Genomic DNA, 18,988 nt, shown 5'->3' on the forward strand with positions numbered 1-18,988 from the left:
TTTAGGCGCATGACGTGGGCCCATCAACTTCAGAAAATAGAACCTTTTCCGTTACTATGCAACTTCTTTAAGAAAACAAACAAGAATTTTCTTCCATTCGCACAACAGTGAAAATTCCTTTGGAAAATTGTTCCAAAAAATTCCAATATGCCTCCAGCGAAAATGGCACTGCTAATACGCTCATCCTAAAACCCGCAGCGATGTCCAGCCACGGAAGGTCAGTGTTCTTAAACTCATGTATCAAGAAACCTTTGAATCCGCGAAATAGACATCCCAACCCGTCCTATCTAGTGCCACAGTGCAGTCTGGACCGTGGTTTGGACGATCCGCAAGTGCAGGACAATATGAATGCAATCACGCGCAAAAAGGCGAACAGCAAGTGTCCACTCGCACGCACAGGACATCAACGCCGGACCAAGTGTTGTTCGATTACACACCAGCTGCGAAAAGAAACGGACAATTTTCAATCGCTAGTCAAATTCTACGACAGTATCCCGGACTATAACGAGCTGAATCATTTACCAAACGAGGAATTTTACTGCAAGTTAAATACGCTTCGTAAGAAACATCGAGAGCTTCGATTCAATTGTGCAGATGATGGGTTCGACCCGGTTTGTCCGAAAGCAATGAAAATGCCTACAACTGAATCGGTTGAGCCAACCGAAAAAACCGTGAAAAGCCACCTCGAGGATAACGAATCGCTCCACTCCTGGAGTAAATCCCCACCTGCACACTGTGGCGGAATACTCAACGCAAATCGAAAAGGTTTGGTCAAGTCAGTACGCATAGAAGATACGAAACGTGATGGTGACGATGATTCTGAAACTAAGGTTGCTCGTAGGAAATTCCGTGCTGGAACACCATTCGCTTCCGATCCAGAGGACAGTACGAGAAACGCTTCGACCAGTACAACGCCAGTCAATTCAGATTTTGTTGAACGTTACGATCGATATGTTAGGCAAAGTCTTCGCAGTAAGTCGGCCTCTCCAATCCGAGATTATTCCAAAATAACGATCCCGCAACCGTACAAAATGACCCAACGTGATGAAGAGGAACGCACTCTTCAGGAACTACTAATAGCAAGCAAGAATGCCTTCTCATCCAAAGAAAGCCTCGATAAACCCTCGGCCCGTCAGATCAAAGCAAACCCAGTTCCGATAACTTCTCGCATACCCCTGTTTGATAGTATCATGGCAGAACAGGATTACCGAAACCGTCTAGCGAAACTGAACTCGGAAATTGAACTACAGCAACAGATGAAACCATTCCATTTCAGCGAACGGCTCAATCGTCCCAACAGCCGCTGTCTTAGTAGAAGCCTATCCTCACCGGCCCTGCTAACCACTGGTTTTGAAACAAGATGCAAACTAACGCCGCCGTTCAAAGCTAAACCATGCCCAAAGAATTTATTCAGCAACTACTTCTATTTCAAAATGTGGGAAGACCAATACTTCCGGGATATGAGTAAACGGATACGGGCGGAGGAACTGATGAAGCAAGCATCGCTACCTCCGTCTATGGCACGCCGAGACCGAGCACTGCTTAAAAGTTCCAGACAAGCTGGCCCGCGCGGGGAGGATTCAGCAGATTCCACGGGGAAAAGTAAGCGGAAGCGTAAATCCAAGCGCAGTGCCAAGCGAAAAAAGAACGTCGAGGAAAGATGTTCGGAGTTCTTCAGTCGGGTGAATGGGGCGGTGGCGTACGAGGATCGCGCGAAGGTCGCAGTTAAGGTAAGAAGTTGGGACAGGGGATTACAGTTACAGTAGATATCATTGTCTTGGTACATTGTTTAACCAATTTTCTCAGGAATTAGTTTCGACTGGCTCAAATCGCTCGTTCCCCATGTTAATCGGTGATTTGTGCCTCGTCGTGATTTGTCTTTTTATCAATTCTAGCATTCTTCATTTCTAAGGAAATAAAAGACACTTCTCGAAGAGCGGACATTTCCACTGGCTTCTTCCATCCACCTATTCCTGCTAATTTGCCCTTCCGGCCTATTGATTCTATTCATTTCTTAAAAACTAGTACTCACGGTCCCCGCCATACCGCTGCGGCATTTCAAGATATAAAACGTGTATGTCGCCTCATTCAGCTCCATCCGGCGTGCCCTCGTTAATGCTGACAAAATCCCCCTTAGAGCTCGACCGTGGGGCCAATTGCGTCACGATCTTCTATTAACCGTTTGTATTGTAGCTGCTCACCTGCGTCCAGATGCGCAGCTGCAGTAACCAGATTCCTTCCGCCAAGTGATCCGCCTGCGGACCGTCCTTGTCCGACCGACGCCTTGGTGGAACTTCTGCTAAGCCGGTAGCCGAGTCCCGATGCTTGGAGTAGGACACTTTAAGTGTCGGGAAAAGAGCCCTACAATATTTCACGTGTCGTCATAAGATCTATAATCGCTGTGATTTACTCACTCTTGGAAGACGTTTTCCGTTTCGCGTTTGCTAGGCTGGTTAAAAGCGTATCACTTTCCGTTCGCAGAATACTGCTTGCTGGTACTGATTCTTATCTGGTGGAGAAGTGCATGGTATGTTCTAATTAGTGCTGTAAATATCCAACATACGTTCTCGGTGGAATCCGGTACGATCTGGTGCGGCCCGGATTCAACCCTGATTAGATCAACAGAGCTTGTGTGAACGGACGTCGTGTTCCTGCTTGTACGCTGCCAAGAAGAACGCAATTAGTGTCGGAACGATTGATTAATCCCATCCTGCTTACCTTGACTTTTGACCGGATCTTCACTCGTGTGACTGTCGGTCTGGTTGCGTGACTTTTCCGTTCGACGCTTGCTAAGGCAGTTTGTTTTTGTTATCTGTGAGTTCTGTCCCGCACGAGTATTTTCCAAGCCGGTTTAAGTGCAAGGTAAGGTAGAATTCTTTTTCTTCTTCTTCGCTTCTGTTTGGCTTGTTTGTGAAACAAAGCCCAAAATGGCACAGCATATAAAGCTACATTGCCAGTTAATTTTCGTTTATAGTCCAATGGACTTTACTTTTTGTGACTAACCGACGATAAACTCGCAGCGCCACACAATTGGTCCACCACAGCACGAGTAATTCGCCCAATCAAGGTGAAAAAAGCGAATTATCTAGCACTCGGTGAAAACCAACATGTCGACACGTTGAAATTTTCACCGGAAGTGAAAGGTAGAATGGATACGGTTATCGCAGAAAGTTTTTTGGTTTGAGCTTCGCTTTCAAGCTAACAGGCCAGAGATGCCAGATTTGAAGATTTGTCTTCATTTTGAAGACATCCGAATAAATTTGTCTTCAAAATGAAAAACACGTTTGCACAACATTTAATGTTGTGCAAACGTTTTTTTTTTTTTTCATTTTGAAGACAAATTTATTCGGATGTCTGACTGATTTCTGACGAATTCTGGCTGAAAATCAATAACCGATTCAGAATCCTGGCCGTTGAAGACAAATGAAGACACTTTTTATAAAATGGGAAGACTTTTGAAAAAGATACCTGGTATCCCTGCAAGCGGCCCTTGTGGTGGATTCATACACGCTTAACTTTAACTTAGCATAATATGGGTGCTGGAGTATTCCAATTAAGTAAACATCTAATCAAAAAATTTAACTGCTGCAACCATTCGCAAGTATACATGCACGAGACATTTCACGTGGATTTGTTATGCGATTTTAGTTGAAGTCTACGAAGCTAGCCCGAAATGGGCATTAGGAACATGACCATCATTTCAATCCAGCAATTTGCGAAGAAGCAAACGTCCACTGTGTCAGAGATTCGCGTAACACAGGAAGAGTAAGACACTTCGTGCGCGACTGGCAAATATTAGTCCTGTCAGCCATTCAGTCCTCAGCACAGAGAAACACATTGACTTGAAGACTCCTGTTTTCAGTCGTCTCTTACGACATGGGAGCAGGAACCCAGCGGATCACTACAAACCTTCTTTTCCTTGCGGAACTTTACTAAATGTTTGCTCAGAAATACAAATTGTGTCTTCATTATTGGAACCACCGTCAATCCGGCGCTAGCTTATGGCGATTTCGCTTGAACCTGAGACTGAGTCAGGTTCTAACCCCAACCGCTGTCAGTTCATACATTGTGACAGCAGTTGGGGTTAGGAACTGCCTCAGTTTCGCCTCAAACGAAAACCACATCAGTGTGGCTTGTTAGTGTCAGATTCTAATGAGACAAAGTTGAAACGCTAATTCCATAGCTAATTCAAAATTATGTCACATTGGTCTATTTACGTGATGTTTAAAGCACCATGTTCTCTTCTACAGCCACTCTACCCGTCCAGTAACTCAAGCTACGGTACGAGCGGAGACGCAAACCAGCTAGCGTGTGATGCGACTCCGATTTACCCCGTCAACCGTCCGAATCTGGCGGCAACGCTGCGCACAGAGTGGTGCCGGAAGAAACTTCGCAACATGGAACTCGACGAAACAGCCGGGAACGCCAAAAAGGCGTCCAAGTTTGAGTGGGGTGTAAAAAAAAGCCAAGCGTTTCAGAACTTGAATCTTGAGTAAGTAGTGTACAATTTAGATGGATTTAGCTTGTATACGATCCTTACCATACTAAATTGCTTCCAGTACCACTCACCAGGAGGAAGTAAATTTGAGACTAGCGACACGTCGAGCGGAGCAACGGCTTCGCCAGGAAGAGCATGCCATAAACATGGAGCTGATGAGACAACGGGTTAAAGCAGCACCTTTGCTACTGGAGGGTCCTCCCCAGTGGGGTCCACGGCTTGGCCACGTGACTCATCGGTGTTTGACCGGTGCCAAAAATGATCCACTGTTACACAAATCGAGCAAAACCAAAAAAAGCTTGACCAATGGAAGACGGCGCGGTTCGGCTAGCTGTAGCCAAACGGTCAACGATGATCGAAATGAGAGCCCGGGTGAGAAGCATCGCAGTTCCAGTGGGAGTAAGATCAGTAATTATTCGTTGGAATCGTTCGACCAGAGTAGTTCAAAACTTTATGACAGCGTTATACTGGGCAAGTTGGAGGACGGTATGTAAAAGTTTAACGGATGTCATTCCCGGGTGTGAACAATCAACTTGTTTAATGTTTAGTTCTGCTTATGTGCAATCCATTTAAATGCGTACAAATAAAGATAACACGTGTGCTACTGTGAAGATAGAAATAAATTTTCTTTGTTATATAAAACAAAACAATAACCACGACAAACAAATCAGTAACCAATTAAAGATTGTTCCGCTAGGGAAAGATGCGTTGACTCGCTGTTGATAAGATGAGCCATTGAGCGAATTTCTCGGATCTTATCCTGTAAATGACGATTTTCATCCAATAGTTTCACGATCAGCAAAAACTGCTGACTAACAAATTCCTCCGGGTTCATTGAGATTTGACCGCCTCGTGGATGGTCTGAATCTACTAGGGCATCAGGTGGATTCTGCACGACGTTGAAAACGTGGATCTTAACTTTTGGAAGAGAAATTCCGTATGCTAAATTTGTTACAAACCAAATCAGTCTTCTACTCACCAGAATAGGAAATGTGGAGCAACACCAGGAAAACATATTCAACCGCACAAAAGATACTTATTACTGCCGTCGCTGAAAAGCCTTCTACGCGACAGACGGTGAAGAAGTTGGAACCAGCCACTTCCAACAGAATGGTGTGCAAGGTCAATAACAAAAGGTTACAAAAAGACACAATTTTCAACGGGGCTTTTTTGTAGCGATGAGTTTCCTGAAGAAAATCGTGATACCCAAGTACTTTTAACCGGTTATGTCTACTCTTCACGAATCGATGTATGATCTGGAATCGTCAGCAAGAAATGAGTTTATGGTCAAATTCTTTGAGGAACAATCATTTCTTACATAAACCAGCAACCAGAAAACAGCTCTCAAATGCAGCATCGTGTAGTAACCGTCGCACTCGTCATCTTTTCCGTAGCATTCGTGATAAGTATATACCAAACCAGTAATAGTAAGAACCGCCGAAGCTATTATCTGAGTCCTGTTTAAAAAAAAGATGAATACTGACTCCCGTCACACAACACCGGTATTCTGAATCATTACCACCAGGCCCAAATTGTCAGCACTCGCTCGAAGCATATCAGCGAAAGGTCTTTACCGTCGTCGGTCATTGTCGGGAACAAAGTCTGCTCCTCCTGGGCACGATGTCTGCCGTCACCGCTCAATGAATCCGCCGTCGTTGTACGGAAAAACAAGAACGAAAGGAGATTGCGATTTGTAAAGGACATTGTTTTTTCCTAAACGATCGTATCCGTTTATTCTATTCCACTGATTGCCCTACAATGTCATACATCGGAGCAGGCCAAATGGCAAACAATAGATTCAGAATCTGGTATAAAAATTGACAGATCAATTTATACCTACTATTGTTTCTTTTTTGGGTCTTTAGCATCACGCGCCCGTTAAAAAATGTGATAGGTACTTATCCTTTATTATAGGTACTTCACTATTGCGTGACGATTGATTTCGTTTTCGGACGTAGGATCGCTCTTTTTAAATGGATTTTTGTACATTAGAGCTGCCCAGAATCCAAAAAACATCGCTTTAGCTGATATCAGTTTGACTTACACAGCACTGAATGTAGATGAGCCATCGTTTTTTTTGCGGTGGACAACTATTGGGTACAGCTCAAAAATAGGAACGCATCTACTCGGGTACCAACCCGGACAAACAATCAATGGTCAACCTTCTTTTGTTCAAATAAAACTAGTATCCAATGTGATATTGTTTAACTGACCTCGAAACCAGACTGCGATCCGGTTAGTAACGGAAACAGTCGACAGGATGGACCGGTGTGGACCCAATCAAACTCTTAAACCCAAACCTAAAGCAACCTCCCGAACCGCTCGAAGCGTTTCACCAATCCCCGAAGCATCCAAGTCAACAGAATCATCTATCCGGCAGCAATCGAGCGTCGTATCCGATCCGGATGTACACTGCGGAAAAGATTTCCGACCTGGTCTAATAATTTTCATATTCAGGTTAGTGATTTAATTCGTTACACGAAAAAAAAAATTATTGGACCTAACCTTACCTTCAGCTTGCATTGGTTGATATCAGCCGCAATCTTCGCCGTGGGACTGGTGTTGACCTTGAAACCACCGTCTTCGGAGCATGCCTGTCACGTGTATTTCTCGATGGTATATCTCCGGGTAGCCTTCTGGATCGGAACCTACATCCAGCACGAGCTGATCAAGCCAGCCTGCCAAATGTTGGTCAATCAAAACTACAGTCTATATCAGGACATGACCTGCTACAGAAAAACACCACTTCAGATTGTGTCTTTTTGGAACACGATCCTTATAGCCATTCAGAGCTACGTTCGATCGTTGTTTCAGGTTCAAGAGCAGGGGACCAACATATGCGGGCTCGGCGAAACCTTAGACATTACTCCGCAGTTATTCATCTCCATTTTCAATGGGTTAGAAACGTTGGCTCTGGCTTGTTTCTACGTGCCCGCGATTAGTAATTGTCGAAAACAAATGTAACGGATTATGATTGTGATAAACTGTTGTTTTTTTTCAGAACGCTTGATAAAATCGATGCAACAACAGGAGGAGGATTCACCCGACCGAACATTGTCGAACCAGGATGACATTACAATCCATCAGAGATTGAAACGGCAAGCCGAACAGGTCAAAATATTACGAACGGCCAACATGGCCCTGAGAAAGGAAGCTACAGCGCTTGGGGCACTGAGCGAGGATTTGTGAGATTCCCTTTATTTATTTGTATTCTGTTTGAATGAATACTATCGTTATTGTTTCTAATTCAATAAATGTTATTAACTTGTTACGATGCTTTTTACTGACAATCAGCTATAAATAATTGTGATTGTTAGTTACACGAACACTTGTCTTCGGACGAGGGTAACTTTGCCCAACCAGGAGAAAATAACTGGGCAATAACCCGAGCATACTATATTTTGGTTTTCATACCAAAACTTAGTATTAATTGATTATTTTACCTCATTGAGGTATTAAGCAGGTATCGAAGAAATATTTTTCAATACCTGCTTAATACCTCAATGAAGTATAATACTTTATTTTAGTATTATTTATGTATTGCAGTGATTTTTACAAATACCAAATCAATACCTTATTGAATACCTCCATAGAGTGAATTCTGTTATTGGAAGGTTGCAAAATGTTTTATTATTATTCAGGTATTATAATAACTCGTTTACTTATCAAATAGTTATTTGTAGAACATTTCTGTTATTTTTTTTTTGTATTTTACCCTCTTATGTAGAGCTCATTAATACCATATTGTGGTAAACAGTCGTTGGTATTGATACCTTAATTTAGTATTTCGCAGTTATTTTCTTCTGCTCGGGTGATAACGCACAAGAAGGAACCCCTACTGGAGTGACTAAAAGTTACAGGAAGAGAAGAAACATTTCTCCTTCTAAATTTCCTTGTAAAGGCCACAAGGTGGGAAGGCTCCTACAATGACATCTTTTGGAAATACTACAAGAAACCCGAAACAAGTAGCTCCTTATTTCGGAAAATTAAGATCCGACAAGGAATTCCCAACACTTCCTTGAACGTCGGAAAGAATTTGTCCACGTGGTGCCTACAAGAAACTATTAGTTCCTGTGATTCATGTGCCGGCTCTGGAAATGCTTCTGCTTGCTGGTAGGCTGTTCAAGTCTTCAAAAGTGCACCGCTAAATACCGATTTCAAATTGAGTAATCTTTATCTCTCTGCACATTTTCATTGTTTTCTTTTCGTCTGCGCGGGCGGTGACCTCGTGCGATGGCCGCTTCTTTAGTTATCTTGCTGGATGGTCACATTAAGGTCGGGGCAGGCTCGACTCCTAAGGCTCCCTTCCGACTCAAATGTCACCCAGAATTCTCAACCGGTCCATAGTAGTCCGACCGAAAAATAAATCAAATCTGTTACAGATTTCTAAGCATCTGACAGAACAGTACTCGGCTTTGCCCGAGTATTCAAAGATCCGTCCGAACAAGGTCAGGGTCCTGTTAGCCAATTAAAACCAGGTAAACGATGCTGTGAGTACTTTACGCGAGTCCATAAAGTATATATTCCAGCTGTAAGGGTAGAAATTGAAGGCGTTATCAACGATTAGAGTTTGGCATGCGAAGTACGGGCACAGACTAACAGACATAACGCTTTGGGGCAATTCTCTCAAAAAACATCGATTCGGCATTTTTCCAGAACACTAGCTCCACCTTTTATTCATTGTCCCAAACACTCATTTGCTGGTGGGCTACCCCTCAGGTTCGAGAACAATTTTTCACTAGTGGTCTATCCCCATTATGCTTGTTCATATGTCGGTAGCGCCATTATTTCAAATGCGGTCACAGTCCCAACTACAAATATATTTAAAATGCCCGTTAAAGCGGGCGAAGCATTGTTTTCGAGTGTTCTGTCTGTTAGTCTGTGGTACGGGGTAAGCTGATTTAGAAACCGCTTACTCCAGCCGGGCAAAATACTGATTGCAAGCGTTTGCATTTAGTTTTAGTCGAGGAGATAGTTAGAAAACATACCCCCAACCAAACTCCTATCGGGATGCCTTCGCTGTCTTACCGAACTACACCCTCTTGCAGAAGGTGCGTTGGCCTGTACCCTTCTGGTTGTACCACGGATCATGAATTGCACTAAGTGTCAACAATTGGGACACAGCCACCCCTTGCAGCAATAAGGCCCACTATGGAAAATTCTTAGAGAATCATGTGGATGATCCATGCAGTAGGAATGCTAAAAAGTATCCTTACTATGCAAGACCAATTTTCTTCAACAAATTTTTCAGTATTGCTCATCAGTTGTCAAACTTCGTGGAGTAGTGGAAAGCTTTGATATTTCCGTAGGTATCGACAAAACCTTGGTTTCAGGGGGGTCTATGTGGGTCGTGATTCGGCTGATGTGACACCATTACTTTTTGGATTATCATCCCCGACGAATTGGTATTCCCTAACAACCAAAATAATCTTCATAATTTTGAACCTTAAAACTACGCAATCACTAAACAAAATAAGCTTACGGATACGTATTTAGGTATACACTCTGTCCCATCATGAGTTTAAGTTTATGTACAGGGTGAAAACACAACTTTTATTGTTCGAAAACAAATGAATGGACTTACGCACGAAATCTTTGAATTTTCCGCTAAAGAATATAATTTTAATCTACACAGCTATACCTACTATCCAAAATGGTATGCTTCTTTCGATCACCATTCTCAAAATACCACCAAACAATACTAGTCTTAATGCTGCGGACACCCCCAAATAACATGTTAGATAACCGCTAACTGTGATTCCTAACGATCCATCAATACAACTTACCTAGCTAGCCCGAAGAAAACTCACCCGGGAAATGTCACCGTTCGGACCTGGGCATTCATCTGCATAATCTTCTGGTTCAGCTTCAGGTTATGATCCTTCAGATAGTTAATCAAGTCTGCCTGCTTCTCCAGCAGCTCGGCCGTGCTCAATCCTCGCTGGGTGAGTCCAAGCGAACCACCGCTATGGGCTCGAGTTCCCTGCAGTGCATCAGGAGCAGCAGCGGCCCGATTGAAGCGAATAACTTTGGCTGAAAAATTTAAAAAAAAACTATGAAGTGACAGTTTGATAATTGATCCACCCGGACAGCTTACCCAGGTAGGAACCGCTAACGACGTACAGGACAACCGTTTCCAGTGATGAAAACAACGTAATGTAGACGATCGGGGAGAGAAAACCCACAACCAGACACTTCTCCGCAAAACTGTCCCCGTAGTAGTGCTGGATGAGTGCCTGTGTCGCTAGCAGAAACGTATTCCACAGTGATACGATCTGCAGCGGAACGGTTCGATGATGAGCGGTCGCTCGGTGAAACTCGTGGTACCCATCCAGCCGCAGTTTTTCGTGACGGGTTTTAACATAATGATCCAAAAGCTAAAGAAAGTAGAAATTATTTGGCACTGTGTCAAGCAAATTCTCAAGCTTCATCTTACATATGTCAACAACCAGAAAGCCGCACGTAGATAGAGCATAATGAAATATGCCTCACAACGACGACTATCTTCCCAAGTAGCCGCCAGAATGATCCCAGTTAGGGAGATACAGCTGGACACTAGAAGGTGGAAGCTGGAAGTGATTTTCGATTTTAGTGAACTTCGAGAAAAAATAATAATTCCGTATTCGTAAAACATTGTATATCATTTTTGGTTGTATGCCAATAAAGCAAGAAGACATATCGAAGGTTCAAAATATTTCGATAAAGTGGTAGTGTTTACCAAAATGAGATAAGTAAAACTCAGTAATATAAAAATAAACAAACAAGCTTTAGCCCCCCCCACTCAATCGCAGAAGCGATAAAATAGGATGACTAATAGCGACCTCACCTGAATGCCGGTACCGTGTTCAACGGGCGGAAGCCATCATCATCCTCTGAGGCAAGAATCGGATCCAGCATATTATGACTGTCGTCCATCCTGACCGAAGAATCTTCAAAGAATCGACCTCCCTGTAAGCGGCAGAAGAAATTATTAATGAATCACTAATAAATTACGCGACAATTTTCCGGCGGACAACAGAACTTACAGTATTCGAACCAAAGTTTCTGATCAGACTGACCATACTATGTACCGTACTAGTGTTGGAAGGGGATTTTCATGACTTTTTACTTCGCCGCGAAAATCGTACAAAATTATTACGAACTCGTATACTGCACAAACACTAAGCGCTCCGTAGGGGGAAGAAAAAACAGCCGCAAAGCTCGTATAGGCACAATAATGACACAGAAGAAAAGAGAACAAAAATTCCAGATGAAGCAGAAAAAGCAAAAACTTTACGCTTTGGTGGAACGATTGCTTTCTGTGTCTGAAATCATCGGAAAAGAAAATGAAAACAAATACAGCGAAAGTGCATATTCATTCAATTCGATGCACCAAGCTGTCACAGCATGCACTTTCGGTTTAACATAAAAAGGGCGTGAGAATACTTATATCAATGCTTTTTCTTGAAAAGGGCGATTTCTAATAAAAATCTTATGATTCAAGAGCCTAACGGGTATCATCCAAACAATATGTGGAATCGTTGTACTATATGGGTTAAAGTTCGTGTATAATATTTTTTTATTAGGGTAACACCATTCAAAGAAAATATCTCGACAAACATATGATTACGGCGTAAAAGCCAACTTTCACCAACACCAAACACAAATTATGGTAGTAAACATTTCCATTTAGCGCTGTGAACTGTGTTTGGTCAGTAACGGTTCGTCAGGAATTTCCTTTTAAAGAGAATTTAGACAGTTGGCTTTTAGCCCGTAATCATGTTTGTCGAGATATTACACTGAAAAAAATCCAAACGTTAATTCTATTTGCTTCAAACCGCTTAAAATTGATGTGAAGAAGAAATGCTATTGTTATCTCGCGCACACATACCTTCTATGTGTCAACTGTATAAACTATGTATGCACACACATAAGTTATATGTGCATATGGTTATAGAATGGGGTTTTATGTGCCTAATAGTTATGAAATGTGAATGTAAGATTAATATTTCTTGTAAATACACACATTAGGTTTATGTGTCAGCAAATAGTGTCTATATGCCTCCGTTAATTGCAAAAATCTATGTGTACACGGTTAAATAAAACAACCTGCAGAAAAGTTCTTTTAACTTACTTTTGAGTTGTGCGTCGCTTTCGCACTTATTAGTGTTGTCAAAAACAAAACGAGAGGTTCGACTCAGTCGAGATCTTCCGTGGGGGAAGTTACTTTTGAGTTGTTTGGGGTGAACTCAAAATTAGGTAAATTCAACTTAAATTTGAGTATAAAAAACCTATCAATGAGTTGTAATTTTTGCCGTGGTTAAATGGAAACTACCTTCAACGCGGTTTACCTAATTTTAAGTTCCCCCACGATACCACGAGATTGAGTCAAAGGAACTCAATTTTAGGTAGTTTTTTGTTTCCGTGTAAAATCAATAGGCATAACGTTTACTTTTTTTTGAGTGTATCATTACAGTTGAAACCTGAAAAATGCAACCAGTGAAAAATCGTTTTTTCTCTTTGTAATGCAATGCGTTTTATTGACTTATTTGACGTCTAGGACACCAACCAGTTGCAATGTGTAAAGACAATATACCTATAACGCGATGTTTTCAATTCGCCATCTGATTTGACATCATTGGGCAAAAATTCCACCCGATTTAACCTCAATCTTGCACTAACACAACTGCACATGGATTAGTCATAATTATACGAATAAAGTGCGCTACTTCCAACGTGATTCCATAGGGAAGAGCCGCTGTCATTTGACGGTTTGAGAAAAAGCAGAAACATGTAAATAAAAACGCATCAATTTTGTGCAGTTTTTCATAAGCCAAATTTTTGTTGAAAATGTATGAAGTTTATCATTTTCAGCGTTAGGTACTCTTAGTTTGTACAAATACAACCTAAATCGATACTTGAAATGAGAAACAATATATTTGCGATTACGGGAACCAGCCTCGAAAGCAGTTGTTTCTCAGCGTTTGTTGATTCACACCACTTTTTACATGAACTTTTCTAAATGAAAAGTATGTTCCACTCACTAAACTCACTCCACTCATAATTTCAAGAAAGTTCATGGCGTAATATTCTGGAATTTTTAGAATAAAACACCACGTTGAAATAATCGCTATAATTAGGGATTGAAAAACAGAGAAATCCAGCAAATTCCTCACAATTGTGTTCACTTTTTCCGAGACTTTTTCTTCTACAGCTTTGCGCATATATCAAAAAGAGGTGGATAACACTTGAAGGAGAGAAAGAGACAGTTGAATTGGAATATCTTCTGAGAGCGAAGAGCGCATAACTACAGCTGCCGGTGTTCCTCTGCATGAAACAAGTGGAGAACTATCTTATCAAACGCACACGAAATCTTTCTAATAAATTAATGTTATATATTCTGATTATACGAGGACTATACTGATGTCTTCGGACATCACAACTAGCTAGCATTGGACCTGACAAGACCACTTTTAATTCATAACGATCAATTTCAATAATGTAAACAATGAGCAATTTCACAAAGAAATGTAGGAATTTCTAGCTGCAAAGCGCTCAGTTCTTAATTCAAATTTGTAACACTATAAAAAAAAAGCTTATACAGCTTACCAGCACCCTGATGAAATAAAAAGTAAGCATTGTGCCAAAAACTTACCGAGAAAATCTATTTCAAAATCACCAGTCTGATGCATGTTGTCTGTTTACACTTTTCTGCTCTTTCTCTAAACTTTTTGAGGTGGCGCCACTATACACGGGGAGGTCCGTATACTGTCGTTTTTGCTTGATGCAGCAACTAACTCAGCTTCGGACCTAACTGCTGTCAAACTGTTTGTTTGAAGCCAGTTTCGAACCTACACTCAAAATAATGTTAATTTTTGCAATTAGCGGAGGCATATAGACACTATTTGCTGGCACATAAACCTAATGTGTGTACAAGAAATATTAATCTTACATTCACATTTCATAACTACAAGGCACATAAAACACGATTCTATAACAATATGCACATATAACTAATGTGTGTACATACATAGTTTATACAGTTGACACATAGAAGTTATGTGTGCGCGTGATAACATTAGAATTTCTTCTTCTTAAGGATTTTAAGTGGTTTGAAGCCAATGGAATTAACGTTTGGATTTTTTTTTTCAGTGTAGGTTATGCGCCACCGAACTGCGAAAACTGAGTTGGGTTCTAACCTCAAATATAGTTCGGGATCGCTCACACCACCGCTGTTTTGCGAGAACCCAGCTCAGTTTCATTAAAAACGTTTGTTTGAAGCAACTAACCTGGGTTAGTTTCTAGGTTCACAATCGAAAACGACATACGATTGTCTCTGGTTAGATTTTCCAGTTTCGATAAAAAAAAATTTTTTCGAGCTTACATCAAATTTTGACGCTTTATGCATTTTATAGTCATTTGGCATCAAAAATACCAGCTCGATTTTGAAATTTCCCCCCTTTGAACAAAAAAAGTCCAAAAAAGTTAACTTTCGTTAACAAACAAATTCGAATCAACTTTTTCATACAAGCTCGTATAGGGGGACCCGGGGCTATTAAGACAGTGGGGGTAATTCGGATCCCCTCGAATTCTCAGAAAATAGCAAGACTTTCTGATTATCCTACACTGAAAAAAATCCAAACGTTAATTCTATTTGCTTCAAACCGCTTAAAATTCATATGAAGAAGAAATTCTATTGTTATCATGCGCACATATACCTTCTATGTGTCAACTGTATAAACTGTGTATGCACACACATAAGTTATATGTGCATATTGTTATAGAATGGGGTTTTATGTGCCTAATAGTTATGAAATGTGAATGTAAGATTAATATTTCTTGTAAATACACACATGAGGGTTATGTGCCAGCAAATAGTGTCTATATGCCACCGTTAATTGCAAAAATCTATGTGTAAAATCAATAGGCATAACGTTTATTTTTTTTTTGAGTGTAGGATAGGATCCGCCAGCTGGCTTCTTCTTATATTTTACTAATCCCTGTTGAAAACGACATACCCCCACTCGACCAATGTTGCCAAAATATTTGTTTTGTTTCGGTCGTATATTTGTTCTGATTAAAATATTCTATATTATGTACCAATTTCATGGAAAAATCAAAGATTTAGTCTTTATATCCGCATTTAAACGATCATAACGTTTTTTCCATCGGAATACAGCAAAACAAAATAATATATATTCGTTGTTGGACATTACGAAAAATATCTTCACGCCTCTTCATTTTTGTAAGTTGCTTTCTGAGTCAAGCAACCTCTGTCACAAGAATAATTTTCTCTGTTCGGATTTATTTTAAATATTCTAAAACTACTTTTCTGCAAGGTTTAATTTTTGTTTTGGAGGAATGTATAGGTTTTTACATGTGATTGTTTCGGAGAAAACAGCAGTAGAAAATACACTTTCCTATTTACACCGATGATCGATTCAGTTGAAAACTGTACAATTCAACTGTATCGATAATACCAAAGGAAGAACAAGAAGCGACTTCCGGGATAACTTTCTCCCTGTTTGCTCAGTACTTCCAATTTACTCGGTACTGGAACAAAGACAATTTTTACATGATGTTCAAAATATTTTCATACTTACGCTACACAGTCTGTTGATTTCGAAAAGAGGCATTTCCGCATTACTCCGCACACAGAACAGAATCCACGATAACCGCGCTACCGGATCTCTCGGGAATTTCAGTTCTGGATAATATGTTTGATTTCGTCTGCCAAATAATGCCTGCACTTCATAATTACAGACGGATGTTATAGAAAGAAAGCGGTATCTCGAGAAAACAAAAAAATCAACACGGTTAACAATCGTCGTTTTATGTTTGATATCACAATATGACAACACTTCCAAGCAGCCCTTTGGTACTTTTAGTTTCCAAGCCGAAGGTTTGCCTATGTCACTTTCGTCCAATCACGAGCTGGTTCAGAATTGGTTCAAAAACAGAAGACAGAGCTGGCGGATCCTATCCTAGGTAAGAACTAGGATAGGATCCGCCAGCTGGCTTCTTCTTATATTTTACTAATCCCTGTTGAAAACGACATACCCCCACTCGACCAATGTTGCCAAAATATTTGTTTTGTTTCGGTCGTATATTTGTTCTGATTAAAATATTCTATATTATGTACCAATTTCATGGAAAAATCAAAGATTTAGTCTTTATATCCGCATTTAAACGATCATAACGTTTTTTCCATCGGAATACAGCAAAACAAAATAATATATATTCGTTGTTGGACATTACGAAAAATATCTTCACGCCTCTTCATTTTTGTAAGTTGCTTTCTGAGTCAAGCAACCTCTGTCACAAGAATAATTTTCTCTGTTCGGATTTATTTTAAATATTCTAAAACTACTTTTCTGCAAGGTTTAATTTTTGTTTTGGAGGAATGTATAGGTTTTTACATGTGATTGTTTCGGAGAAAACAGCAGTAGAAAATACACTCTCCTATTTACACCGATGATCGATTCAGTTGAAAACTGTACAATTCAACTGTATCGATAATACCAAAGGAAGAACAAGAAGCGACTTCCGGGATAACTTTCTCCCTGTTTGCTCAGTACTTCCAATTTACTCGGTACTGGAACAAAGACAATTTTTACATGATGTTCAAAATATTTTCATACTTACGCTACACAGCCTGTTGATTTCGAAAAGAGGCATTTCCGCACCCAGAACAGAATCCACGATAACCGCGCTACCGGATCTCTCGGGAATTTCAGTTCTGGATAATATGTTTGATTTCGTCTGCCAAATAATGCCTGCACTTCATAATTACAGACGGATGTTATAGAAAGAAAGCGGTATCTCGAGAAAACAAAAAAATCAACACGGTTAACAATCGTCGTTTTATGTTTGATATCACAATATGACAACACTTCCAAGCAGCCCTTTGGTACTTTTAGTTTTCAAGCCGAAGGTTTGCCTATGTCACTTTCGTCCAATCACGAGCTGGTTCAGAATTGGTTCAAAAACAGAAGACAGAGCTGGCGGATCCTATCCTAGTGATTATCGTACATATTTGTGAAACAGCTATTCTGAAACATTCTCTTTGAGAGCTGAATTTGATTCTTTGTAGAAAGGAGATGCAACGTGTTTCATTTTTTTTTTATCATCCTCAAAACAAAAATCATTATAATGGTTAAACCGTGATTAAAGCAATAAATAAAAGTGAGAAAAATAAAAAGTAAGTGTTTTGGAAAGCTAGAGGGTTCCATTTAATGGAATGATTTTTGTTTGGGAGAAAACACAGATATTTTTGAGACGCTCACCACTTATGTGTGAAATGAGCGTACGGGGTTATTTGGACCCCCTATTCCGTCAACCACCGTTCAGCGGCTTGCATCTGCGCACACCATTGCACACGCCACAGCAAAGAAAATACATGGGTCGCCAATCGACAGCTGTGATTTACCAGATTTTGTTTTTGTAAAGCAATTTATTTTTTTTTGCTTCTTAAAGAATGTCTCTTATAAATATTTCATAGGTAAATATAATTCCATTGTAAAAAATTTAAAGAAAAATGACGGTCTGAATTGCTCCGTAGGGAGGTCAGAATTACCCCTACATTGTAAAAAGATGGAAAAACGTTTGCAAATCGTCGCCTAGCGCTGCCATTGAGTGGTGCAAATAAACCTTTTATAGCACCAAAATGTAGCTAAGGTTTCAAACTAATAATTAGGACCTTTGACCAGTAAATTTTTTCACATCTATCCACCTAAAAGGGCGTTTTGCTTAAGTAGGTCCGAATAGCCCCGGGTTCCCCTACAATAAAACTTTCGTTTCGAGATACGTAATGTAACCCCAGTTTCCGCCAAAAAACAGATAATGTTAGCGGTTTTCTAATTAATTTACCCGGACTCTTACCCCTGGGGGGACATTCTGATTCGCGCTCTTACTTACTTATTGACAATACCGTGGAAAGCCCAAAAACACACTAAAATACTGAAAACCAAAAAACAAAGGAAATACAAACACTCGTAAACTCCTCACGATATTACCAATTACAGTCGTGATTCGCTGGTTGGGCCACAGCCTTGTCCTACTAACGAATTTGAATCGCTAGTTGCAAAGAGAATAGTGAAAGAGACGCAGAGTGAAAATCAGTCAAAACTCCCTTTACGATGATTTCAACACTAGAATTTGGCAACCGTTTCCAAAGGCAGCACTTTAAATGACTCCTATTATATTTTGAAAACAAACCTTTTGTCGATCGTTGAATTTGTATATCAAACGATGTGCATTTCGAAACAAAGAGATGAAATAATTCTAAAACTTGTTTTTACTCATACATAGACTCTAGAATGCACCTTACAATCACGATTGCACTAAATTCTGACGAAAATTCAATTTTTTTTTTTGATAGATTTACAATACTTATCTCCTCCAACTCAGGCATGAGTAATGTTTATTTACATTGCACGATTGGTCTGCTCAATAAGGTATTTTTGGCTTCACACTATTCGCCTCTTTTCCTATTCTCTTTGGCTAGTTGGA

The 18,988-nt window shown here is 40.3% G+C and overlaps 4 protein-coding genes and 1 long non-coding RNA gene across 6 annotated transcripts; 2 read left to right on the forward strand and 3 right to left on the reverse strand.

Moving 5' to 3' along the window:
• Positions 1 to 13: 13 nt before the first annotated feature.
• Positions 14 to 5,102, forward strand: LOC131677271 (protein FAM161A). Its single transcript, XM_058956990.1, has 3 exons — positions 14 to 1,730; positions 4,251 to 4,492; positions 4,560 to 5,102. Exons 1-3 carry the CDS (start codon positions 201 to 203, stop codon positions 4,990 to 4,992), a joined length of 2,205 nt encoding a protein of 734 aa, XP_058812973.1. The 5' UTR covers positions 14 to 200; the 3' UTR covers positions 4,993 to 5,102.
• LOC131677275 (uncharacterized) lies at positions 2,041 to 3,139 on the reverse strand. The gene is made up of 3 exons (XR_009303317.1): positions 2,719 to 3,139; positions 2,415 to 2,662; positions 2,041 to 2,361 (listed from the first exon to the last, which is right to left on the reverse strand). It is a non-coding gene; the product is annotated as an uncharacterized LOC131677275 (long non-coding RNA).
• Positions 5,101 to 6,276, reverse strand: LOC131677273 (transmembrane protein 192-like). Its single transcript, XM_058956991.1, has 4 exons — positions 6,018 to 6,276; positions 5,817 to 5,955; positions 5,478 to 5,754; positions 5,101 to 5,416 (listed from the first exon to the last, which is right to left on the reverse strand). Exons 1-4 carry the CDS (start codon positions 6,200 to 6,202, stop codon positions 5,166 to 5,168), a joined length of 852 nt encoding a protein of 283 aa, XP_058812974.1. The 5' UTR covers positions 6,203 to 6,276; the 3' UTR covers positions 5,101 to 5,165.
• Positions 6,277 to 6,500: 224 nt separating this feature from the next.
• LOC131677274 (uncharacterized) lies at positions 6,501 to 7,769 on the forward strand. The gene is made up of 3 exons (XM_058956992.1): positions 6,501 to 6,955; positions 7,015 to 7,439; positions 7,500 to 7,769. The coding sequence occupies exons 1-3, from the start codon at positions 6,759 to 6,761 to the stop codon at positions 7,685 to 7,687; spliced, it is 810 nt and encodes a 269-aa protein (XP_058812975.1). The 5' UTR covers positions 6,501 to 6,758; the 3' UTR covers positions 7,688 to 7,769.
• A 2,249-nt stretch (positions 7,770 to 10,018) lies between these two features.
• LOC131677276 (transmembrane protein 192) lies at positions 10,019 to 11,875 on the reverse strand. Of its 2 annotated transcripts, XM_058956995.1 has the most exons (6): positions 11,524 to 11,875; positions 11,325 to 11,446; positions 10,935 to 11,067; positions 10,596 to 10,875; positions 10,285 to 10,531; positions 10,019 to 10,211 (listed from the first exon to the last, which is right to left on the reverse strand). In XM_058956995.1, the coding sequence occupies exons 1-5, from the start codon at positions 11,557 to 11,559 to the stop codon at positions 10,305 to 10,307; spliced, it is 798 nt and encodes a 265-aa protein (XP_058812978.1). In that variant the 5' UTR covers positions 11,560 to 11,875; the 3' UTR covers positions 10,019 to 10,211; positions 10,285 to 10,304. The 2 variants fall into 2 exon arrangements, with proteins under 2 accessions (XP_058812978.1, XP_058812976.1); XM_058956993.1 differs by having other exon boundaries at positions 10,019 to 10,531; positions 11,524 to 11,874.
• Positions 11,876 to 18,988: the final 7,113 nt, after the last annotated feature.

Source organism: Topomyia yanbarensis, chromosome 1, assembly GCF_030247195.1.
Source record: "Topomyia yanbarensis strain Yona2022 chromosome 1, ASM3024719v1, whole genome shotgun sequence".
NCBI lineage: Eukaryota > Metazoa > Arthropoda > Insecta > Diptera > Culicidae > Topomyia > Topomyia yanbarensis.